Source organism: Rhamphochromis sp. 'chilingali' (genome assembly GCF_963969265.1).
Source record: "Rhamphochromis sp. 'chilingali' genome assembly, chromosome: 5".
NCBI classification, from domain to species: domain Eukaryota; kingdom Metazoa; phylum Chordata; class Actinopteri; order Cichliformes; family Cichlidae; genus Rhamphochromis; species Rhamphochromis sp. 'chilingali'.
The window spans coordinates 30440211-30468061 of NC_137932.1; the positions used below are offsets into that span (position 1 = coordinate 30440211).

At 37.3% G+C, this 27851-nt stretch overlaps 1 protein-coding gene across 1 annotated transcript in view; it reads left to right on the forward strand.

The window, feature by feature from the left end:
* The window catches only part of opn5 (opsin 5), an 82299-nt gene that overhangs the window by 42975 nt on the left and 11473 nt on the right, over nt 1-27851 (forward strand). Inside the window, exon 4 of the mRNA XM_080882748.1 lies at nt 8137-8256. Coding sequence (XP_080738874.1) covers nt 8137-8256 — 120 coding nt within the window. The remainder of the gene's footprint in view (nt 1-8136; nt 8257-27851) is intronic.

Sequence of the window (27851 nt, forward strand, 5' to 3'; positions counted from 1 at the left end):
TCTATTCAGTCCCGAGGAGTCCAGCTTGAACGGTAAGAACCAGATCCAGGCTATCAAACCTATGCCCTGCCCTGATCAGTTACACTGCTGGGATAATAAGCTGGCCAAAGGAGGTGAAAGAAGCCACTGACATCAAGACCGGGAAGCTCCTGATACCACATGGAGGGTTTCACCCCAAGTCAAGCACCCAGATGCTGTATGCTAAGCGGAAGGAAGGGGGCATGGACTAGTGAGTGTCAGAACCATGGTCCAGGATGAGACACAGGATGAGAAACGAACATTGATGAGTACATCAGGAAAATAGCTCCATCGTACGTCGTGCTCAGTGAATACCTCAGGCAGCAGAAACCCAAGAAAGAAGAGCAAGAGGAGGAACTATCATGGAAGGATAGGCCCCTGCACGGTATGTACCACTGGGAGATAGAGGAAGTGGCTGACATCCAGAAATCCTGCCAGTGGCTGGACAGAATACTAACAAACTTCTATCGATGCACCATTGAGAGTATTCTTACTGGCTGCATCACCACCTGGTATGGCAGCTGTAATGCTCTGGACCGCAAAGCTCTAGAGAGGGTGGTGAGATCTGCCAGCCATGCAGGATCTCTATAGACGGTGCTGCATGAGGAAGACGCAGTGGATCCTCTCTGATTCCAGCCACAGACTTTTCACACTCCTACTGTTCGGCAGGCGGTTCAGGAGTATTCAGACCCGCACTAGCAGACACAGAGACATTTTTTACCCACAAGCCGTCAGGCTTTTGAACTGCTGACATTCTATACACACGATTACACACTCACTACAATTACAGGACTACACACTATCACTTAAACAAATGCCAATTAAATGCTCATTGCACAAGTTATGCACAACCTGTAAATACTCTTGCACAAACTGTAAATACCAACTTGTCTTAAATTCTCTAAATATTTAATTTTTCTTCTCTCTGTTTCTCTTTTATCATTGTTATTATTATTACTGCTATTTTCTGTTATTTTCTTCTTAATATAACTGCACACTTTCTATATGCTTATGTAAAGCTGAGGAGCACGAGCCAAAGAATTTCATTATGGGTAAATGTGGCTACACTGTTTATCTGTACATGACAATGAAACTTGAAACTTGAAACAATGATGCAACATGTGAAATAACACAAGAAAGTGTTTTCTGTGGCACCCTGTCGATGAAGCAAGCAGCTGTTATATGTGATATTGTGATCTGGTACCTGGAAGTTTTGAAACAGTCTTGCTTTGCATTATTATTTTTATTTTCTTGCTACATATTCCAAATATTAGTAATAACAACTCATATTTTATTTTTGCTTTGAGATTGACTCATCTCACTTCAACATGTAACATGTGGTAGGTTTTGTGAAAGGGATTATTTGTACATTAGAAAAGTCCTTTTCTTAATCTGTCATGTACTACTCATTAGTGTAGTGAATATAAAAAGTACTGCAGACTTGTTCTTGTTTCTACTTTTTCTTGTTGTACTGTACCATACATTTTTGTTCAGTGTCTAGTGGGATGGGCAGGCACTTTATATTAGACATATTAGAAGTACATGTTTGGGGGATGTTTTTGAACCATATTATGGGCGGTATGATTACACTTCAAGTGTTTGTTTGTTTGTTTTTCTTATCAGATTTCACTGGCAATTCTACATTGCACTGATCATTAGATTTGAATTTGTAGCTCTCTCCTGATTGATGTAGATTGGGGGGATTCAAAGTAACCACCCAGATTTGTTATGAGGTCACGAGGCTTGCTTCTAGAAGTCTTTGCCTAAATCTAGCCAAACAGCAAGGGAAATTCGTAAGTGAAACTCGGCCTGACAACTACAGAACAAACCACAGTCTCCTCAGTAAAATTCCTGTCATCGTCTACATGCTGTGAGTGCATATTGTCACCCGGGGGAAAGTGTCAAAAAAATGTTAAAGAAATAGAATATTGGCAACTGTTGTTGCTCTTTTAGCTTAATCCCTACTTTGGAAAATGCAGACATTAGAGACATTTGAGCCGCATAATATTTGAGCCGCATAATGAAGATGCACAGTCTATTAAGTATTAATGGGCATATCAAAAGCACTAATAGCTGTAATTAAATTCTTGTACTACACATAATTCTTTCTTTAACGTTACATTTTTATTATATGAAAAAAAGTTTTAATTGCAGGTATTAAATGAAAGAACTGGAATAAAATGGAACAAATAGCAAGTGAAGAACAAAAGTATGCCCTAGACGTTTTTGCCTAAACAGTCTAGCCAAGCAGCAAGTGAGAGTAACAGTAAGGTTGTAATTAGTCCCCAGAGGGTTACACACAAAATTGTCAGACTAAAGTGTATGAGACTTAATTAGAAATTTAACATCTTCTAGTTTTGATGGAAAAATGCCTATTTAGCATGTGCCTTTAAGTCCAGCTCTAACTTGAGATGTTAAAGAGAAAACATGGGACTACAGAATATAAGTGAAATAAACTTCTCACTGTCTGTTTTCTTTCTCATCCCCCACTGTGTATTTAGAGATGCACAATTAGTCCATCTGTGGTTTCCTATTAGCAATGTAATTACTTGAGTGTGAATTTAAATCTTTCAGCCACCCACATCTTCCCTGTCCTGTTCTAAGCTACAAGGGTTAATGAGGAAGAAACCTTGTGTTTGTCATTAACAGAGACAAATCTCATAATTCGGATAACATGTTTCAATGCTTCAAAGACCCACTTATAGTCAAAGAAGTTTTAATACACAGAAAAGAGTTGTCCTTGCTTTGCAGCAGTGACAGCAGCTCAAACTGATGATTTCTTCAAACAATGACAGACTTACACACATGCTGCCCTATAACAAGGATGGGAAACTAATTTTCCAAAGAGGCCATATTAGAAACTAGGACTGGGGATGTTGTGGAGGGCTGCACGAGGAAGCTCGCAATTCACTTCATCTTATGCCGTGGCCCTCCACAACAGTCCCAGTTTCTCATGTGGCCCCTTGGGAAAATTAACTGCTTACTCTTGTTCTTGTGAGATTTTCATTGTTTACAAGCTGAAAATAGCAAAAGGGTAATGTGCACAGAAGCAGTTTGCACAGCCAGTGCCTGGAACTCCCCACAAAAGCAAAATGTGTTCTGATAACATCAGCTGGAAGTCACATGAGACCTTCAGGCTCACATATTTTCAATCACACCAGTGTCTGTAGATTTCACTGTACTCTTAATCTGCAAAACACATGCACATGATAAAAACATCTTCACCAAATTTACAACACACGTGTAGGATTTTAAAGGACATGGAAAGATGGAAAACAACCAAGCACAGAATGCCCTAATACATAGTGGAAACAAATAATGACATCAGTGCCAGCACAGAACACAGTTGCTAACACAAACCACAACCCAAATCTAAAACGCATGGCAAATATAGCCTGTTATCGGACAAAGTGAAGATAAAAACAGAGTGTAATAAGTTAATGTCTGTTTGCTCTCCCTTTGGCTCATTTCCATGAAGTAGGAGATTTGATTTCCCCAAACCATTTACTAGAGGTAAATCTGTCTGCCTGAATCCAACAGTAAATTCAGAACTGTAAGACCAAAATATATGTGTGAAACCTTAACTGAAAAGTAACCACTTGTAGTTTCTAAAAATGTTCCTGTTGAGCCTGTGGCTGAAACACAGCCAGACTCTGATGTTTCTGTAATTAATTTCAGGTTGCTGTGCTCTTTGATTTCAGGAATGTGCAGTTTTTTTCTGTATTTTGTTGTTTTTACACTTTTCAGCTTATGTGTTGCCAGCTTGATGGTTTTCCCCCATCTTTATCTATTTAGAGGTATTTTCTTAAGTTGGACTCTGTTGAACTGTCAGGGTTCAGGTACTGCTGTCAGCTTGTCATGATATGATTTCATTAAGGAAAAAGTAAAAAAAAAAAAAAAACAGCTGCAAAGTGAAACCAAATGAGTAACGCATGTTTAGATACATTTTTGGAAATGTAAACATTTCTTGTTCTTTATATGTCAGGCCCATGCTGATAGTGTTCACTTTGAGTTCTGCAGTGTTTGTAATTATACGTTAATGACATTAACATACATTACCCGAGTTTGTGGCTGTCTGTGGCTGTTAATTTTTTTTAATTGCTAGCTAATTTCTCTTGACAGCCTCTGTCATTAAATGATAACAACTCACACAAACATAACTCCTCGTGAATAGAAGGAGCATTAAGCACAAGGATGGCAACTAATAACAGAATTAAAGTTTATGTTGGCATTTATGTACTCCAAGTGACTTGAGGACCAAAGAGGTCTGGAGACTCTCTGACAGATTCTTCCAGGTATGTAACTTCAGCACCTTTAAAGGCTTTCTCGAACTGCATGTGCATGTGCACTGCCATTGCCAGTAGAAATACAATTAGCAAACTGGCTGCAACAAGAAGGAGGAAATTGTTATTGGAGCTGTGTGATTGTTGTGTGTTACTGTTTTTTATAATGACAGAGTAGCAAGAAATGTTGTTTACCCTCTGAGGTCTAAGTCATCATCAGTGATGACCCCAACCCTTAGCTCTGAACCCTAACTTCTTGTTAAGTAGATTTCTTTTTAATGTAAATAGGTTTTTCACATTACTGTGAAGGCCCTGGAGAATAATGTAAAAACGGTAATCAGAATGGGAGGAGGAAGATCGGGTTGCGTGTAGAACACTTGATGGACACTGGAGCAGCTCTTTGCACTCACAGTCAGAGTGAACTTGTACTTTCTTGCAACCCTATTTCTGTTTATTCTTTTTCTATTAATTCTTTGCTCTGTGTCAATGCCTCAATAGCAGTTTGAAATAGCGCAGTGAAAATGTTGCTGTATTTCTTCAATAACATAATCAAGTCTGAATGTCACTGTTGCTCCATTAACTTGCTTAGACACCAACATCCACACTGATCTAGATCAGTCACTGTACAATTAAGTCACTCAGAGGTTCCTCTTACAGTGGAGGTAGTACTACAGCAGTACTACAAATTACCCAAAAACTGGTTTTAAAACCGCCCTGCGACAGACTGGCGACCTGTCCAGGGTGTACCCTGCCTCTCGCCCTATGACAGCTGGGATAGGCTCCAGCGCCCCCCGCGACCCTGAAAAGGAGAAGCAGAAGCGAATGGATGGATGGATGGTTTTAAAACCTTTGATATTTCATAGTTCAGTGCTAAAACACAAAATAAGGAGAAAATCCCTCCTTACAGGAATTTATAGGGTTATAGAAGCTGTGAGTTTGATATGTCGTCCATGTACCATATTCAGGAAATATAATTTTCCATTGGTTTTAAATTTGCCTTTAATGTGGGATGTCAAGTGTTGGCTGTGTGACAGGCAGGTCGTGGACCCAAATGCACCACTTGGGAAACCGGTATGACTCAAAATATCAGTTTAAGTGCCATCATTCACAATAATACAGGAAAACCAGATTATACACAGGGCAGGGACTCAGAATATCAGTAGATTGTGGGAACAGTGAACAAGGAAACACAACCACGAGGGATGACATGACAAAAGACAATAGTATACTATCAATAGTAATTATGAATGGAAGAAAGGAGGAAGTGAGAACTAGAAAGATAATCTGGAGTCAACAAAATATTTGACTTAACAAGTAGGGTCCCCGTTTAACCAATGATAATTAGATAACCTTAACCACATGATTATTATTGCAACTTTGAATACGAAGGTCCTCTTTTCATACACATATTTCTTCTCACAGATGCTGTCTGCCTTGTCTTTGTATTCTGCAGCTTATAATAGTAGATACTCATTTGTTTTTGTAGACTTTAATCTAGTTTGTGTAACAGACACGGCCACTACTTCATCTTGGAGATAAATTTTTTAAACACGAGAAGTAGATAATCTTTTTTACCTGGCACTGATGAGTTACTGTATATGCTTGTAAATTCAGTAAGACAGGTGGCCTAATTTGATTTTCATCTATCTTACAATGTGACTGAGATACCGGAGAATAGAGCAGCTTAATGTATGATGACAGAAACAGATGTACAGAGCAAAAGGCAGCGTGGGGGATTCATGTTCTGTTTGTTGTGGTTTTCCATTGTTCCTTTTATTCTTGTGGGAATCCTCTTACAGCCCCTTCTTGGCACTGTGTCTTTGCTATTATATTTTTTCCTGGTGCTGTGCATCAAATGAGTACATGGAAATGTGGACTCATTGTGCTATTAGTTAAATTATTTTTCCTTCAAGTGCCCTTATAAATAAACCCTCATAAATGAATCTGGTTTATTCAGCAGTGAACAGAATGTGTGTGCAAAACAAACATGCTGAATAGGAAGCAGCTGACGGGGTGGCCGCTTTATCCCACACAATCTCTGCCATTTCAGTGGGGAGATGGAGTGTTACTAAACTGTGGTTTCTGCATGTCTTTGACACTTCTTCTGATTCACTATTTTCATTAATTATAAAATTAATGAAAATAGTGAGTTAATGTCTGTTTGTGAATCTTTTTCATTTGATTAAAATGGTGGAGCTTTTAAGTGGAGGAGTAGATTTGCATTATCACATTGTATTCAGGCCTGGTTAATATTAAGAAAATGACAGTTTTCTTTGTCTTTTTTTTGTTTTACTTTTTTTTTTTTTTTAATTAGATTTTCATAAACAAAACACACACACACACACACACACACACACACACACACACACACACACACACACACACACACACACACACACACTTTCACACAAACAAACCCATAAATCTTCTTGCTATCAGATTCTATGTAACATACTGAACTGCATTCCCTCTCAGGAGAGATCTCGCTATGTCTCCATCAATACATAGGCATTCCAGAGAGTGAATAAAGCTGCATTTGGCTTATCTTATTTAACCTTATCTACATGTTCCTGTTTCATCTTGTGATATCATCCATATCATTGGGAAAATGTTGTACAAGACATGGATAGGGAAGAAAGTACCGAGTGTCTCTGTCAAAGACAGAGAGTGTGAGAGAGTAATGTGTTCTGAATTCCCAACTCATTTCCTGTAGCTGTATCATGCACTGGTCAATTTGACACACAGCAGATTAAAATGACCCTCAGACCACTGGGAAATACCCCAATGCCTTTGAGACGCTGTTTTATTTTGAAATAAACCTGCATGCAAATAACCTATGCATGCAAACAGCTTCTACAAACATTTGAGAAAGAATCGGTGGCTCTCAGGAGCTCAGTGAATTCCAGCTCAGTACCATAATAGGATGGCGCCTAAAAATTTCTTTGCTGCTAAAAATTGAAAATTCAGCTGTTAGTTCTATAACTCTAAGCTTCATGTGGCCTTCAGATTAACTCAAGGACAGTGTGCTTATGGCTGAGTTTACTGCTGTAGTATTTCACCATCGTCTGAGATCAGTTGTAATGCTGTTATTTCAGGGGGAATTGAATGTTACATTGTGACATAGTTTGTGAGGAATAAAAAATGGGTTATTATGCCTTCTATTAATAGACAAACATATGTCTTTACGCTTGGCATCCAAACCCATGAATAAAATGGAACTGAAATTATGTAACATTATATAAAATATTTGATATTAACCATAAAGAGTGCTGGTGGTGCCGGATCCAATTTTAAAGCACATGTCAATGTAGATATGTTTAGTAGATGCATTTAAGTCTAAATGAGTCCATAATTCTTCAATATTTAAATCCAAACAGTGAGCCACCTCTTTGGACTTTTTCAGTTTCATATTAAAGAAAATCCAAAATTTAAGCAAGAGGGAATAACATTTCTCAGGAGAGAACTTAGCCTGTCCTGCTGCTCTGAACATGTTGAAATAATGAACATCAACACTCTGTTTTAGGTCTAATTTTGGGCTCTAAAACTAGGAACAACAAACTCATTGTTTGAGTCTCAGTGTTCCTGTTGAAAATCATACTCACAAACTAACTTGTGGGGTAACTAACAAGCTAGATTAGTTAGCCGTTTGTGAAACACAGAGGCTCTGTCAAGATTTGGGCCTGCAGTTTAAATAGTGGTATTGAGCATCTGGTCAAAACTGATGGAAAGTACTAAAAAATACTCTCTTGATTTTGATCTACCATGAAGAATGATGGGAAAGAATCTGAACTAATGGATAATTGGTATGATTGCAGTCTTTCTTTCTCTTTTTCAGGAATCATGTCTGCAACAGGGAATGGATATGTCATTTATATGACCATGAAACGGAAGACCAAGTTAAAGCCTCCTGAGCTCATGACTGTTAACCTAGCCATCTTTGATTTTGGCATATCAGGTACTACATCTCTCAACGCAGCTATATTTGTCTACAGGAGATATAGACTGTGTGGTAGCTATTAGTATCACATATTATTTTTCAACTAGGAGAACTACTGTTCATTACTTGATTATAAACTGTTTGCATCAAGTCAACTCATGTGTCTTTACTCCTTAATTTGTACTTATTGTCATTATACAATGCATGTAATTTCATTGAGTAATAAATACAATTATTATATTGCTTTCAAGTAACAGTACTACAAAAACTGTGATTGTGCTTGACACTGTTTAGGAATTTAAAATCTTCAGTATTAATTATGCAATATCATTTGCTACTTATAATTTGAGTCCAAAGCAAAAAGGTAACTTGTATTTAATACAAGCGTTAAAAGCAGCATCTAAACTTGGTGAAGCATATAAGTCACTGCTCTCTCATCTACACAGATCGTACAGTGGTTGATTGATTAGGAGCTGCTGTGTTCCTGTGTCTTTAAGGTGGCAGATATTTTACACTTTAAATTGCAATTGCTCTAGAAAGTTGCTTTAACCTGTGTTAATGCACTTAAAATGAAAAGAAAACTATATTTTTTAACAATATGCAGTATTCCAGTTAAGTTTTGTCCTACATGTTTTTAGTGTCTACTGTAAGTTATATTGTAGTTACACTGAGTGAGCCAGATCAGTCTGGAGATAAGCAGTAGTGTGTCATGTGACTTATTACATTTTGACATGTGTTTCCAAACAGACATGTTTCGTACTTAAAGAGTTTTGATAGCTTTGAAACGTGTCCTATCATTTCAGGCTTTCCATATGGAAAAGAAATAGTAAAAACTTATATGTGATTACTCATGAAAATGGCCACTTTCTCATTACTTTCATACATTGCTTTAGTAAGTATCCAAAACATACAAGTTTCATTACATAATTTTTCAAGGGATCTTATATCTGTTTTCACTCTTATATGCTTTTCATACAAGTTTCACACAAGACAGATACAGACTTTATAAAATTTATATATATCTTTTCCATATGGGTTACCTCGTGCCTAACTAAGTTGACTGTCAGGTCTGTGTTGCACTGCAGTTCATTCATGGCTACCATCATCAGGCGAAAGGCTCTGCAAGAGACCTGAAGGCAGAAATGAGATTCAAGTCCTACTCCCCACTTGTTACATGCTGTAATTCTATTTGTTTAAAAAAAGACTAAAAGAGAAGAGCTGAATAAATCAAAGCATAAACATGATAGAATAAGAATCTTATATCTAAAATGATTACAGACACCACATTCAGCTGCCAAAAGAGTAAGGAAAGACACCAATAGATATGATAAAATACAACATTTAGTATTTTTTCATATACAGATTAGTCCAGTAGAGTCTAACATGACTTTTTCAATGTCCATTTCACACATAATGAGACTGTAGTCAAAAGTGCTCCGCTGTTAACCCTTTTAAATGTGATGAAGAGGGTGATGGATGTACTGAATGCAGTTCCTTGTTTTGCAGGAACCTTGTATGCTGAGGCTTTTCGTAGTGAGCAGCATTGTTCCTAATCTCAGTTTTATGATGAACGCTTTTACACTCTTAAATGCCACATTGACTTGTTTGTTTGAACCCCGCATGTTCTAAATGAACATGTCACACCTCTGTATAGTGTCAACTAAAAAAAGATTTTGACCCACTTTGATTCAGTGAGTTGTGAAACATGTGTCCTCCTACATGAAAGCTTTGATTTCCTCTCTCAAGCGCTGCCCCTGCTCAGCCAGCTCAGTGAAGAACAGGACATCCCTTTATGCTGCTTCAATTTCCTGACAAGAGGGCAGGAAAAAAACAACACTTCATGACTCCTGACCTGATGTCGCACATCCATTTCACTGTCTGCTAGGGCTATAGTTGGTGTATTCTGGTCCTAATCAGTGGATGAGTTTGTAAACATATAGCTTTTCCCTGTGGTTGAGTTTGTTTTCATGCTGCCAAATTATATTTGTGGTGTTAATTTCTTTATTAGAGTTATTTTTACCCTACAGTTAAAGGTTTAATTAATTAAAAAGAGAAGATATAAAAACCCCATCTCCCTGATGAAGTCAATGGAACCACATCATCTGCAAAAAGCAGAGATGAGATCCTGAGACCACTTAAGCCTTCAGCCACTTGCCACCAAAATATCCTGTCCATAAACATTATGAAATTTTTTGTCTGCAGTGCGATTCCCCCCCCCCCCCCCCCCCCCACTTCTTTAAGTTGGCAAAATACATAATACTAAATACAAATAGACTGGTTGGGCAAAGTCCCACACATACTCAGATATCCTGGAGAGAAAAAGGAGGCGGACCAACGAGTGGAATGAAAACCACATTATTCCTCCTAAATCTGACATTTGACTAGCAGACTCTGTTCTGGAATTTCTTCTCGAGTACTGTGATGAAGAACTTTCCAGTCACTGGGATTGAAATGCTTGATCCTTCCTTCCACAACCCGACTATATCCTCAGTTGAAGCCAGCAGCACCACAAAACCACTATAAAGTGTGAGCAGGACAGTGTTTACACCCCTGAGTTGCCAGATAAAAGGGTGATGGAAAGTCTTGTTCCATGGTTAAAAAAATATAAAGCAATATTGAAGTATCAGATACGCACAATAGATTTCAGCCTTAACTATTCGAGGGAAAAAATGACAGCATATTACTGTGAAAATGTTAGGAAATGTTGAGAACTGGTATAACTAACTGATGAGAACTAACAAACAACAAGCAACCTTGAAAACCATTAGAAAGTCAATCAGCTATCTTCAGTGGAAAGGAAGGTGATCCTAGTGTGTTACAAAATGTAACTGGTCCTTAATGTCAATGTATTTCTCATGCTCCTCCTCTCTACAACATTCCTTGTAATTTGGGCTGGCCAGAGTAATGATATTAAATATTAGGTGTGGACGTGTATCTAATGTCCAACAACCCCTTAAGCAAGAAGTAAGGTGGAATTTTTATCGTGTTTCTTACTGCTTCCCTAACCCGATCTGAATATAAATTGCCCAGCATCAGTCAGCTCCTTTCCCCACCTCACTCAGGCCACCTTCACTAAAGCTGTATTAGCTCACCCTTAGCATTTTCATTGATTCATTTATTCACAGACACAGGATAAATTAAATAATTTCCATCCCAATAGCTCTTTCCTCTCCTGGTGAGATTGGGCTGTCTGTCTGTTTCCTGGCTTTACATTTCATTTTAAGATTTTAGGCCTTTTTGTTGCACTGCATCCCATATGTTGTTGTCCAGACTGAAATAGTTTCAGATCAGGTTTAGTTTAAATCCCTTCAGAACATTTAGGAACTAGTGTTTTTTCTTTCCAGATGAGTGACTTGTTTTCCAATGAAAACTGATGTGAGATGCCAGACGAATATGTCTGACATTTAGAATTTTATTAGGGGTCTTCTAAACATTGGGGACCGTCACATTATGTTGCAGATTAACACTTGTTGGGCTGGTAGAAGGTGATGGAAAGGTCATGTGTCTTGAGGAATACTTGTCAGAATTTGAAAACAATTGGGAGCGGAGTGGGGGGGGGGGGGTGCATCGTTAAACTCATCTTATCGCTTTCCCTGCCAGATGCCAGTCACTGGCAGCATTTTTAATGATATTCTCTAAAGTTTCGATACTGCCTATTTTGGAATATGAAGACAGTTATTCTCTGTCAGAAGACAGAGAATAACTTCTACTTTCAAAAACAATTTATTCTATATTCATTCTTTCATTTCTTTTCTTTCTTTTGAATCATTTTCATTTTTAATGAAAAAAAGATTTTGGACCAAAACGTAATTAATTTGAACATAAAACTAAAATTAAAACATATTTACATGTTTGTTTGTTTGTTTTGTCTAGTGTCCATAGAGTAATTTCAGTCGTCTAGCAAACAACCCTAAACAAATAATAATGATAATAATAATAATAATAATAATAATAATAATAATACTAGCAGTACAGGGTGCGCCATTTATATGGATACACCGTAATAACATGGGAATGGTTGGTGATATTAAAGTCCTGTTTGTGGCACATTAGTATATGTGAGGGGGCAAACTCCTCAAGATGGGTGGTGACCATGGTGGCCATTTAGAAGTCGGCCATCTTGGATACAACTTTTTTTTTCCAATAGGAAGAGTGCCATGTGACACATCAAACTTATTGGTAATGTCACAAGAAAAACAATGGTGCGCTTGCTTTCAATGTAACTTTATTCTTTCATGAGTTATTTACAAGTTTCTCTTTGTTCACAGCCATTGACATGTCGAAGAGTTTAACATGTGAGGAGCAGATCGAAATTGTGTTGATATCTGGTGAACGCAGTAACGGGGTCATTGCAGCAGATTTCAATGCAAGACACCCTGCGAGACCACCCATCTCCCATGCTACAGTTCAGTGTTGAATTTGCCAAAATGTGGACACAAGAAAACTGTCACTAATGAAGAAACATCAGTGGCTGTCCTAGCTTCATTCAGCAAAAGCCCACAGCGTAGCACTCGGCACATGTCACTGGAGAGTGGCATTAGCCGAACATCCCTTCGGCGGATATTAGCTACTCACAAATGGCACCCTTACAAACTCCAGCTACTGCAGCATCTCAACGAGGATGACCCAGATCGGTGCACAGAATTTGCAGAATAAGCAAAACAAAAATTGGAACAGGGCTGTCAGTTCACGAAGGTTTCAAATAATTGCTCTGTCTGAAACATGGTTAGATGAGAATAGGGGTTGTAATTTCTGTATTGAAGGGTACGATTTATACTTTGTAAATAGAACTAAGAAGAAGGCAGGAGGGGTGGCACTTTTTGTTAATTGCGATTTGAAATGTAAAAAAGTTGAATGTGTGTCTGTGGCTATAGACGATTTAATGGAGTCTGTGACAGTGGAATTGGATATAGAAAGAAGAAGTAATATAATTGTAACGTGCATATATAGGAAACCGGGGTCACAGATTGAGTTATTTACAGAAGCAGTAGAAGACTTATTGAGTAAGGCTAAGGGAAATAAGACTGTATGTTTATGTGGTGATTACAACATTGATCTTTGTAAAGAGGCAAATGATAAGGCTTCGTCAGATTTTTTTGAATTATTATTTGGTAAAGGATTTTATCCTTTAATCATAAAGCCGAGTAGAATAACGGATAAATCAGAAACACTAATTGATCATATTTTAATTAATAGTTTGGAGAGTAATATTATGAGTGGCCTCATCATGAATGATATAAGCGATCATCTACCAGTCTTTTTTACTTTTGATTTAAATATGAAAAGAAAGGAAGAAGTTGGTTTCATGAGTCATAGAAGGGTAAGAAATAACGAGGCAATTAACAAGTTTAGACAAGATCTCATGGAAGTGGACTGGAAGGAGGTTTATGTTAATGAGGTCGACGTTGCATACGGAGCATTTTTAAATACATATTTGGCCTTGTATGATAAACATTGTCCATTGGGATCATTTAAGTATAAGAAAAAGAATAAGAATATGAACCCTTGGATAACTAAGGGTCTTGCAAATGCGTGTAAAAAGAAAAATAATTTATATAGGGATTATATAACAGAGAACTAAGAATGCGGAAATGAAATACAAAGTTTATAAAAATAAGTTGGTATTAATATTGAGGAAAGCCAAGAAAGACTACTATAATAAACTTTTTCAGGAAAACAAGAATATAATTAAGGGCATTTGGAATATTTTTAGGGAGGTATTGGGTAACAAGAACACACCCTTAGATCGGCCTAATTATTTTATTAAGAATAATCAAGTTGTCGAAGACAAGACTGAAGTAGTAAACGAATTCAATTCCTTTTTTGTAAATGTTGGACCTACTTTAGCAAATTTAATTAGGAAAAATGACGATCCAGAATATGAGGAAGCCTGGAAAGGAGATAATAGAATGGTTAATTCCACATTCTTGGCCGATATTACCATAAAAGAAATAGTAGCAATTGTAGAAAATTTTAAAAATAAAAAATCTACTGACTGTGATGGTATAGACATGGTTATAATTAAAAAGACTTTAGATTGTATAAGTATTCCTCTTTGCTATATTTTTAATCTTTCGCTACAATCAGGAGTATTTCCTGATCGAATGAAAGTGGCAAAAGTGATACCCTTATATAAATCAGGAGATAAGCATAGTTTTAACAATTATAGGCCAGTGTCTCTTTTGTCACAGTTTTCAAAAGTGCTTGAAAAACTCTTTGCGCAAAGACTTGATAGTTTTATTGAAAAATATCAACTAATAAATGAAAATCAATTTGGATTTCGTAAAAATAGATCAATGGCATTAGCATTGTTGACTTTCATTGACGATATTTCATCTGCAACCCATAATAATAAATATACAGTGGGGGTATTTGTTGATTTAAAAAAAGCTTTTGATACGTTACAACATTCTATTTTGATTTCTAAATTGTATAACTATGGTGTGAGAGGAGTGGCATTGAATTGGTTAAGGAGTTATTTAGAAAATAGGTTGCAATATGTACATTATCTCGGCAATACTTCTGAAAGATTGAAGATTGTATGTGGCGTTCCTCAAGGTTCTATTTTGGGACCTAAACTTTTTAATTTATATATTAATGATATCTGTGATATATCAAAAAGTTTAAATTATATTTTATTTGCAGATGACACAAATTTTTATTGCTCTGGAGAGAATTTGGAAGATTTGGTTGAAATTATGACTTCTGAGATGTTAAGATTAAAAAAATGGTTAGATGTAAATAAATAATCTTTGAAACTGACAAAAACTAAATTCATGATATTTGGCAATCGTGTAAAGGAGGATGAAGTCATTATGTCCATTGATGGAGAAGTGATTGAAAGAGTTACTGAATTTCGTTTTTTGGGTGTAATAGTAGATGAAAATTTGACGTGGAAATCTCATATTGAGTATATTAGAAAGAAGATGGTTAAAAGCATTTATATTTTGGGAAATGTAAGAGATTTATTAGATTATAAAACAATGCGCATTTTATATTTTTCATTGTTTTTCTCATACTTTAGTTACTGTGTTGAAGTTTGGGGGAATACATATGAGAATACTATAAAACCTCTAAACTTATTACAGAAGAAAGTGATACGAATGATTCATAACGTTACATATAGAGAACATACAAATAAATTATTTATAAAATCAAAATTATTAAAATTAGGAGATTTAGTGAAATTACGGACACTATTAATTATGTTTAAGGCTAAAAATAATATTTTGCCCTTTAAGTTACAAAGAGTATTTTTAATGTGTTCAGGGGGAGAAGATAGTAGAAGGAAATTTTATTTTAAGCATCAGTTAGCTAGGACAACACAAAGATTAATGAGTACAACGGTTAGGGGTATACGACTGTGGAACTCTCTTCATTATAATTTAAAGAATTGTATAAGTTTACATTGTTTTAAAAAGTGTTACATGCTTAAAACGATAACTCAATATGAAGAATGCGAATGAAATTGGAGTTCATTGAAAAAGGATCCTTTATAATTTTTTGTTTTATTTATTTTAATTTTATTTTTCTCCTTGTTACTATGTGGAGTGGTATATTCTGATTGTAAATTTGTTGTTTGGTTTGGGTTAGGACCGGAGAGAAATGTTAATATTAGTTTGTTCCCTGATTTTTGGTGCCCACTTGTAATATAAGTTGGATTGTAGATAGGGGGCAGGGTTTAATAAGAATATTTTCTTCTTCCTGCTCCTTTTCACACATGGTTGTAGTGCTTTATTGATAGAAAGTGTGGTTGGTTTGTTTGATCTGTTGTACCAAGTGTGAAATAAATAAATAAATGAAAATGAAATGAAAGAAGATCTTGTTCAGCGATGAGGCAAACTTTTATGTGAATGGTGAAGTTAAACAAACAAAACCGCCGCTATTGGTCTGACACTAACCCACATTGGATGGATCCCTCCAAGACTGTTGGAACAACAAAAGTGATGGTTTGGTGTGGTATATGGGGTACAACGATAGTGGGTCCATTCTTCATCAATGGAAACCTCAAGGCCACTGGATATTTGAAATTGCTACATGATGATGCGTTTCCCTCTTTATGCACTGAAGCTGGCACGTTCCCTGAGTTTCTCCAGCAAGATGGTGCACCACCACATTATGGGTGCCAGGTCCGAGCATTCCTAGATGAACAGTTTCCTGGAAAGTGAATTGGTCGTCGTGGGCCAGTTGAATGGCCCCCAAGGTCTCCCGATCTGACCCCCTTAGACTTTTATCTTTGGGGTCATCTGAAGGCAATTGTCTATGGTGTGAAGATACGAGATGTGCAGCACCTGAAACTACGGATACTGGATGCCTGTGCTGGCATTTCTCCTGCGATGTTGCTATCAGTGTGTGAAGAGTGGGAGAAGAGGGTTGCATTGACAATCCAACACAATGGGCAGCACATTGAACACATTTTATAAGTGGTCAGAAACTTGTAAATAACTCATGAAAGAATAAAGTTACGTTGAAACCAAACACATCATTGTTTTTCTTGTGTCATTACCAATAAGTTTGATGTGTCACATTGTATCCAAGATGGCCGACTTCTAAATGGCCACCATGGTCACCACCCATCTTGAGGAGTTTGCCCCCTCACATATACTAATGTGCCACAAATAGGTCTTTAATATCACCAACCATTCCCATGTTATTACGGTGTATCCATATAAATGGCCCACCCTGTAGTTTTGTACAGTAAAAATGTAAAATGTTATGGGAAACCCCAGCCTTTAGAACACTAAAACAATTGCCTTCTTGCAAACTTTACTTATAGCTGTATGTTTATATATTGTTTTGCTTGTTTGGAGTTAGAGGGATCCATACATTGAGATTTCAAGCTATTCTCTTTAATTCAAACACTTAAAAATTTGTCATTTTGAATGAAAACTTGAGATAAGTGCATGTTTGATTTTTATCTTCACACATGATTTCTTCAACAACTAGACGTAGACTGTATAAACTGCAACGAATAAATAAAAGAACAAAACAAAAAAGTTATATCTTTGAGTGGTGCATTGGGTAGCATTCCCCAAAATGCAAGGGGACACTAGATGCTTTACAGTAGTAAGATGTTTCTTTCTATACCCTCTTTCTAGCACAAACCATCCATCTGCAGCTTGGGTCTTGCTTTTTGGGTGTTAGCAGGATTGGCGTAAGTGCTACAAAATTTGCATCGAGGTTGGTAGACTGATTCGCCCAGCTACTCCAGCTTGCATGCCAAATTATCCTTGGACAATATACTGAACCCTGACATGCTCCGCGCGCGCGTGTTTGTGTGTGTGTGTGTGAATATTGCACAAGTGCATCAAAGGTGCTTAGAAAGAAGCTCTTGTATGAATGTGCGTGAAACTGGATGAATGATTCTTGTAGTCAAAAGCTTATTGAGTGCTTATTTAGAGTAGAAAAGCACTATATAAGTACCAGCCCATTACCATCCAGTTGTGATTGTAGAATGCCTGTAAAGTACTGACATTGATGAAATGGCATACACCTTCAGTGTGCTTTTTATATGATGAATTTTGATCATCATCTGCCTGCTGTGCATGGATTCTGTTTGCACATATTAGCGTGGGATGCTGACCTGTGTGCCCCACGCTGTGCAGACAGTCTGTAGTTAAACCAAAAAAGACCATGTGCACACCGAAAGTGAACAGAGCCAGCTTATCAACCCATGTGTTTCCCCTCTAGCTACTTGTGCAGTTGTCCTGCCTCACAGTAAGTGTTTTTCAAACCATCCTGCTGTCCTCTGCTGCCTTGTGATATGAATGATGACATCGCTCTATTGAGAAAAACTTAAGACTTTTATTCAAAATTGGGTCAGTTGAGTACTCGCTTAAAGGTCAGAATGTCTTGCTACACTTATGAACCATATCAGCCAAGAATTCTGAATCATGCTGCAGTGATTCGCAGTGTTTTGGAAGACTTAATATTACATCTTTATTAGGTGTACATTTAATTAAATTTGATTATTCCTGAAAGTGTGTTTGCCAAAAGCCACAACACTGGGGACTAAAAGAATGAAGTCAAATTCACCTGTTATTTTACTGACTGGTTGAGGCTAGCTTCTCTTTGACTAAGAGGGCAATATGAAGCTTTATTCCATTATAGAAATGTAATTGATAGCTGTCTGCAAGGCCTCAACTCCACTAACTGGACCTCTCAACTGTGTTTGTGCTGTTGTTGCCTTTAGAAGATTTCAGTGGAGATACCTGACAAATAAGCTGCTTTGTAAATGGTAAATGGAGTAGTTCTTATATAGCGCTTCCCTACTTTATCTGAGCACTCAAGGCGCTTTACACATCTTGCCACATTCGCCAAAGCACTCTGTTCTAACATTCACACGCCAATGGATGCATCGCTAGTATCTTGGATATTTGGCATGCAGACTATAGCAGACAGGGATCAAATAAAAACCACCGGCCTTCTAGTTGGTAGGTGACATCCTCTATCACCCAACTTAGCCCCAGTGAGACTGATCTCACAACCCCTGGTTTAGAAAACCAGTGTTCTAACCACTGAGCTATGGAGGTTTTTCAGTTCAGTCTATAAGTTTAGTACTTAGAAGTGTGTCTATGTACTGCAGCTTTTATGAAGTAAGCTAGCTGGCATTAGCCAATAGCATCACAGTCTAGTTCAAATATCTATATCCAAAAAGCTAACACAGTTTTCAAAGTACTAACTCTGAAAAGTTCAGAAATCAATGGCTGATGCCACGGTGGTTAAAACATCAATTTAAAAATATGTATATTTTTTGTAGGTATTAATTTTTGAAAGGAATATCATACACCACATTAAACTATGGTCAATTTAAAGGCCACTATTTTTACTGCTGCAACTACTACAAGGATAATTTACAGTATGTGCTTTGCAGATCAGGGTTGTGTCCCTCACCTCAGGCATCGATTATTATGATATCTTGCTAATTGAGATAATATTATGCATATATTATATAGTATATAGTTTCACTGCATCTTTGTAGATAGCTAAGATGTAAGTGTGTGTTTATGGTGATCAGTTTTTTTCTTTTTGCAGCGACTGAAGTTAATCTCAAGTTGTTGTTTAATCGTGTGTGTGTGTGTGTGTGAAAGTGTGTATAGTGGAGGGCATGCTCAAGAGTGGAGAAGAGACTTATGAAAACAGCCTTAACTAGCTTATTAGTTGAACTATAGGTCCACAAAAAAGAACCAGGCAGATTTTATGACATTATAAAGTTTAGCTGTTAAGACCTGTCACCGTATGGTCACTACTTAAATTTGTTCATTGCTGTAGGTGCACGCTAACCCTACTTTCGAACATACTTAATTGCAGTTATATTGGCTAATCTAACAATCTAACAGCGAGTTGATAGGTGGTGTCCAAAACAGTACAGGTGGATGTTCAGTTCAATTCATTTTTATTTCAAACATATACATTCACCAACATTCCATAATATCATTCCATTCAGTTGTTTGAAAAGGAGTAGGCAGAAGTATCTACTTTTGTTAGGATGCCTGGGTCGTTGACCCAGGGTTTTGAGTTTATATATTATTTATCATTTCTGTGCTTTGGTTTCTTTGTTAGAGTTATGTCTTATGGTTTGTCTCTGTGTAATCCTTAGTTGCTGTCTCCCCTGTCCGCTATATCCCCGTGTCCAGTCAGTGTCTGTGTCTGCCCTGGTCCCACGTCTCTGTTCCCTCTGTTGTAGTGCCTGCATGTGAGTCTGTGTCTTTGGTTCAGTCTGTGTTATGTGTTTCCTGTTTTACTTTGAAAGTCCATGTCTGATGTTAATGTATCTGGTTTCGCTTCCCCTTGTCTCGTTAGGCCTGATTTGCCCCAGCTGTGTTTCCCTCCTGTTACCCATTCCCTGATTGCTCCCTCTGTGTATTTAAGCCCTGTGTTTCTCTGTGTCTGTGTCGCGATCTACCGTTTATTTAGCTGTGTGTTCTGTCAGTCCTCTGGTTTAAGTTTAGTTTGATTTCCCCCCCCCCCAAGTTATGTTATATTTTGAGTTTTACATTAAAGCTGTTTTGAGTTCACGACTGTCTCCGGAGTCTGCACCTTGGGTCCTATTCCTGTCTGCACGCAGCCACACGTAACAACTTTATTTACCCCCTTATTTCTTTTTTTGAGTTTTATTTTAAACTGGTTTAAACTGTTTATGCTTCTGCCGTTAAGAATATCCATTAAAAAGTCAATCTATAATATGAAGTCTTATTTTTGCCACTGTCAATTGAGCTTTTTTTAAAATTTCAGTCACAGTGGTTGATAACCAATAAGTACCTAAACCGTTACACATGAATGGGAACAAAATGGGGGTCTTTGGGAACTTCTCAACTGATTTTGATTCTAATTCCAATATGTATATTCAAAACCATCTATTCATTGATGCAGTAAATAGAAAGGGGCTTCGGTTTGCTTTGAGAGTCTCTTGCACCAGTGAAATGCTAAATGAAGCATTATTTATAGATTTAATTTTGAGGGTGACTTCAGATTGATTCCAGAAAGACCTGAAAATAAGCAATCTTTTAGATGCAAGGGAAGTGTTAGGGCAGTATGACAAGACAAAATATGTGTAACTGAGTTTGGACATTAATTCAACTTAGTTAACCCTAACTGAACAATGGTTTTACAGTTTAGAAAAGACAGGCATCCTTGACGTGACCCAAACAGTGAAGGTTGCCTCATACGACACGAGTGCATACGCCCTGAGCGGCTCTTCCACGGTGTGACTCCTGGACCTTTTGCTTCATGTCAGTCCTCTTTTTCTGTGCTTCTCGTGATTCTTTCAATTTTGAGTCAGATGTCAAGATTCAAGATCCTTTTATTTGTCACGTACATGTCAATATTTTAAATTATGATTTTAGTCTCAAGCCACATTCTTAAGTATTTTTGTAACAAAGAAATATGGCAAAATGGAAACTTTAATAGCAGGATGGTTGGGTGAGTGAGAATTGCATAGTTTAAAAGTGATTAGAAGGAAACCTGGGGCCAAAAAAATAACTTGTTCAGCTTTATTTCTGCCACCAGCAGCTGTTATCATTGAATCAGCTCTGATAAACTCACTGTAATGTTACTACATATGTATTGGATCTGGGAAAGAATGCTAAATATTGGTACCACGATGCATCAGTGAAAATTAACAACATTTAATATTTAGATGGAACAGTTGAGATCATCGCTAAGATAACATGGATAGATGTGTTAATTGTTGGTTTTTTGGTCTACAACTGCAACTATATCTTTTCTTATTTCAGGAGCTGCTTCAGATGCTTTCACATCTTCACTTTATTTCGTTTTGCATGTGGAATCATTCAGTTGATTGCAGTGAGGTGCCTTTTATAAAAAGCCCCTTTTATTCAGTAGTGAGTTCACGATGTTTGTTGGTCTGAGGGTGTCTTTTTAATGTAATTGATGAAAATTGTCTCAGAAAAGGCACAGAATACATTTTCACTAGACAAGATCTACATTTTTGTTTGTAAAACACTCCCCTATCGAGGCAATTTTACTTGAATCACTGAAAAAATGGTTATTAATATGTGTAAGTGTAGAGATAGAGTTTTAGACTCAAGATCGATAGTGTTAGTTTAGTCAGGCCAGAAAGTCAGGCTTGGATGTAGTCACAGCAGGTCATCATCATCAGCTGATAGCTTAATTAATCGCCTGCTACACATTTTGTTGACTGCTACATATAGTGCATCTTAAATCAGCTACTTTAGCTTGCCTACAATTCCTGCACAGCTGCAAGCCACTTTGCAACCCACCTCTATCTCAGCTGTAAGCTCATGAGACATTATAATGTTTAAATTTACACTGTGCAAATTTCAGTGTTAAGCATAAATTTAATCTAATTTGTTCATCAGTATTTATTTTTTCCTGATAGTTATCAAGTGATTTTTGTACTGTTACCTAAGATAGGGTGACCATATTTTGATTTCCAAAAAAGAGGACACTTGGCCCAGTCATGAAGAACTTTAATAATACTGTTTGCCTAAAGAAAATTTTAACATATTTAAGCTATGCCGTCTCTGTGCAGTTAATGAATGGTGAAATAAAAAAATGTGATATAGGCTGTTACAAGTCAACAAGGGCAAAAAAAATAACTTAAAAACTTCTGGAATTAAATAATGGTACAGAAATAAGGCCTCATCTCTATAAGAGAAATTACCAGTACCGGGATGGTACAAGGGAAATGTTTTTTGCAGTTCATCTGAAAAGCTGCAGTTGTGCTTTGACATCTTTTAAACATCACTAGGCGCTGCTGCACACTGTCTGTCCCGTCTGTGAGCACAGAACAGCCACTCACAAAGCAGCTGCTCGGAGATGACGTCACACATATGGGTCCTCTGTAGGAAAATCTGGACATTTTCATTAATCTCGAAAATCCCCCCCGGACGCCCCGGACAGAACGTGAAAAGTGGATGGTTGGTCACCCTACCTAAGAATGTAAATAAGAAACTGACAAAGCTTCTGAGTCTGCTAGTGAAAACAATGCTTAAGTGTCTTAAACCTATTCTGTCTAATGGCCATTAGGGGGAGACTCTTCTGGTTGCAAGAACACACACAATTCTATAAAAGTCTATGAAAAATGGCCTTTAAATTCAATATAATATTGATTTTCTAAATTATGGTAAAAAAAAAAATGATATGAAAGGTGTGCCTTAGGGTGGGCCTACTATTTCATTAACAAATCAGTACTGTAGGGCTGGGCCTATCATACCGTTCACGGTAATACCGGTATAATGTTGGGCAACGATAAGAAAAGGAAATATCGCGATAGAATATGGGTAAAATGCGCATGCGCAGTGCCTTTGTTTTCATACGCACATGGCGGAAAAAGCATGGAACGACGGAGAATGAGAAGGGCGAAAGCGGATCGTTGAATGAAACAGATGAACCAGAATTGGTTTGTAAGAATGCTGCAACTTCAGTGGTATTCAACTGATTTGGCTTTCGTCCGTCAGATACACAACAAAACACTATTTTTGGTAGAGCATGCTAGCGAGCCGTCGTTATTACCGTGTTTTTTGGAAAATACAGCGCACTTAAAATCAATCCTTTGATTTTTCTGAAAATTGACAGTGCCCCTTATAATCCCGTGTGCCTTTTGTATGAATTCTGGTTGTGTTTACTGACCTTGAAACGATTTTATGTGGTACACGGTGCTCGAAAATCTGTCAAATGTTTTAGTACGACTTTGCTAAGCTACAAACCCGCACCGCTTGATGGATTGTCGGAGCATTACGGCTATCGTAGGCAGAAGCCTCGCGGAGTGATACGTACTGTGCTTCAACATAATATTACCGTATTGTGTGTGTATAACCTCTTTTTAAGTTTTGTGGATATGTTACGTGGTTATGCTGAGGATATGTCGGCCAATTTCCACTAGAAATGCCTTTTGGTTAAACTGTCAGCAAGGAATTTGCATTTGCACTGTTAAATTTTTATATAACTTTAATGCACATAAAAAACAGCTGCTTGTTTAAGTGAAAATACATTGATTTTTTTTTGCACTAATAAAGTTGTGGAGTTGTAAAGTATTTTGTCTAGTGTCAATTATATCGTCAGTTATATCGTTATCGCAAATTTTCAAATGTATATCGTGATAAATATTTTTGGTCATATCGCCCTGCTCTACAGTACTGTATAAGCAGGAAGGTCCCTCACTGATCACATCCAGTTTCCAAACATCATGACAGTGCAACTACTCAGCTTAAAACCTCACAACTAGGGCTGTTCGATATAACCATATATATCGGATGACGATCTGCAAACGTCTATTGTTTCATATTACGCTATCGTTTGTTTCGCGGTTTCGCAAAATAAACGACAAGAATTTTTCATCATTTTTATGGTCACTGTAGTATTAATTTCTAAAAGTTCTCTCTTTCTCTTATATTTAATATATACACTACGGACGGACAAGTGACTGCTTTTATCCCCTATCATTAGCAACAACGACGGTAAAACCATCGCATGGCTCCGTTGTCCGCTTGTTTATTTTCCACATAAACCTTTCACAATAAAGCTGAAGATCCTGTTGAGATTTTTCAAAATAAACTGAATCACGTGAAAGAGTGTGCAGAGTGTTTACAGATCAGAAGCAAAAAAGAGCCGTCAGGTGCTAAAAAAATAAACCTTAGACTCAAACATTAGAACAGGCTTTTTCCCGCAGCACGCCATGTAATACATACTCACAAAGAAAATGGCGGGCGTTTCAACTGTCTAAAAATGTATAGCTTTGTGCATCAGTCAAAACACTTGACTCCAGGTACATGATGCCCAGCTGAAAACACTTCACACAAACCGAGTTGCCCGAGATTCACAGAAGTTACAGAAAATGTAAAATTTTTGTGACATATATCATTGTCGGGACGATAAATGTCTTATATCGGGATATGAGATTTTGGTCATATTGCACAGCCCTACTCATAACTATTGTGCAAAGTCACTGTGGCTAAGTATATACTTTAGTATATACAGTATATGTACAACCAAAATGCAGAAGCCCTTTTGTTCTAAACTAATTAACCATTACCTCCCAATATATTCCCCGCTCCTTTGTGCATTTTTAATTCATCTTAAAAGGAACTTTCTGTCAGTATATATACTATTTAAATATACTATCAGCAGAAGACCTCAGTGCCCTCAGAGTGTTTTTTGTTTTTGATTTGACTGTTGGCTTTTAATTACTTTCCTGTCAGCTTACACAACTATGGATCAATACATGCATAATTATTAAAATTTGGAAAATGAGTGAAAATAATTCATTATCAGACACCATTTGTGGTGATGGAGGTGATATAATTTTATTACATCACCTCCATCACCATCATATACATTCATTTAAACATCGTTACATATTTATACCTTCCATAATGCTCCATCCTCTGTGTTGTAATCTTGACTATTCCTCTTTGGTTTACTGGCTTTCTCACTAAGCCTTTTTCACTGGGCCTTACAAGGACATGCTGTGGTCTCCCTGATCATTGTAAAAACAATACACCATAAACAAAAGCTAGTACAGTTATGCTTTTGGCATTTGAAAGATAACACAATGGTCAGTATAAATATAAAACAGAAAGCTTTACATTTAGTCATATTCATAACGGAAGAAGAGTCCAGGACCAGTTTCTCTAGATTAGAGGACACATACATTAACATTATGAATAATCTCCATTATTGAAATTATTTTTTTTGCAGTGCAAGAAATAAAGATTATGAGGTCATTTAGACGTGCTTGTAATCTAGGATGGATAGTAGCATCAAAAACTGGTTGCCGTAATGAATTACAATTAAAAGATATTCAGTATATTCATGAGCAACACTTAGACCTCCCATTAATTTAATAAAGGAAAAATCATGTTATCTGGTAGTTGCCACGAGGAGTGTGATCAGAACCAGTGCACAGGGGTTTTGGGATGTCTGCTCCGAAGTCCAAGTGCAACGTCAGAGTTTTATCCCTGTCTTCACCCTGACTGTTGAGAGCCTGGCCTGAAATAATTTTGGTCTTCACTCTGCTCTGATGTAAGAGAGCAACTTTTAAATGAGCTGACCTTAATGTGGAGTGCTGGAGGGAGGACAAGAATCCTATGGATTGCATACAAAACATGAATCTTGAATTGGTTATCCCGGATGGCTGAGTATGGGAGAGCTCTGTAAAGTTTGCGATTTCCAGTTTGCATCACATTTTTTCCAAGTTTCATACAGCTTGGAGAGTAAATGGTGAGTGAAGACACTGACTTGCTACGGGGGAGTCAGTGTCTTCCATGCAAACTGAATGTGGCAGTCTGCTAAAGACTTAACCAATCACAGATTTTCACCTAATGACAGCCAGCAGCCTCCAAATACCACTCACCACCACTCACACCACCAGAATGAAAATCCCCCATTAGATACTAGAGGTTGACTGGAGGTTGTTAACCAGCTTCTAGGCTTATTTGACTGAGGTCTTAATAAATCTGGCCCTTAATCAACCGATTGTTTCATTTCAGCAGAATTTTAGAATGTAAAGCTTTGAGAGATAACTTTTGTTATTGTCCTTATGCTGTCTTACCATGCCACAGCCTTGCTGCTATATCTCTGAATAGAATAACAATTTACATATTAATCCTTTCCTTGTGACCTAGGACAGCAATGGTCAACATTACACAAACCAAAGAGCAAACAAAAATGTTATTTGTTTATGGGGGTAGAAATCATGTCATGACTGAGAAATATATGTAAGTCTTGTTAAGGCTAGAAGCAAGTGAACAGGGGTGTGGAAGTGTGTGTATAACCCCTGCTGGTTTTCAGTGATTCCAAGAGAATATTTGGGTTATCATGTCTGGAATCCCGACTAGAGATTCTTGGAACGCTGTGGCTTTTTGCCCATCCAGCTATCTAGGAAGAGGGCCCAAATCTGACACAACAGTCAGGAAGTCAGTGTGGTGTGAGCGATACAGTGGATCTTTGTGTTGAGCTCTGTAGCCCTTGTGGTGTGTGAAGGATATTTTGATCTCAAATCCCAAGACAATTATCTGTCCACCATAACCTTCACATAAACTGTCTGCATTTTACGGAAGATTCATTACAAGAATTACTCCTAATGCTAAAGTCAGTATTATCATATTTTCCTTATTGCTGTTCAGTAATGAGAAACTAAAGTGAGTTGTTACAAGAACTGTCTCATGTGTGATACAGGACATGGAGGGAAAAGTCACGTTTAACTTTTATCTCCTGTTGCTTAAACATGCAGCACTCATAACTGTTGTTAAGGCTGCAATCAAAATTATTTTCCCTTGCTGGGTATATGATGAAAAAAATATAATGGCTTTCTTTTTTTAGTAGTATGTTAGATTGCTGTATTATAATTAAAACCCATATTAGGATGTGAGGTTAGCATATGTGGAAAAATTCAATTATCCTTCTGGGAACTTTATAATGACTGTATCTAAGCAATATTAATGCAAATATTGCTTAGGTTTGTGCTAGCCGTAAAGAGAAAAACTCACAGTCACAGCATAAAGAAAGTATGAGGCTTTATGCATTAGGACATAATGAGAAAATCATCAACTTTTAGCAGGTCTCAAAATTAGGTAAATACAACCTCAGATGAACAACAATACATGATATGTACTGGGCCATAGCAACACATCCTGTTGTGTCAATGTGCTGACACAACAACAGCACGTCGTTATTTATTTGACAGAAATTGAACCAAAATACAGAAACAGTGAGTGAAAGTCCCCCCTTACTGCTTCCATAAGAATTAAGAGAGTAAGTAGAAGCCAGATGCTGCTAATCAAATGCACTTGATTAGATCATTACATCAGTGACTGTGAGCACCTCTGTAAAAGCAAAGCAGACAGTTTGGCAGTTTGTTGGTCTAGGGCAGTGCTTCCCAAACTTTTTCCAGCCACGTACCCCTTGAGACATGTCACCCTCAGCCGCATACCCCCTACTACGAACGACTCTTAATTAGTGTCTATAAATACATTGCAATATCGCATGCATAAAGATAAATACTGCACAGTCGATTATTTCTCACCACCAAATGAATTTATCAATATTTTTTAGTAATGACAGAGTTTTAATAACAAACTTTACTACTTAATACTAGCAGTGTATCAAAGGATTTATTAGAATTCACTTTT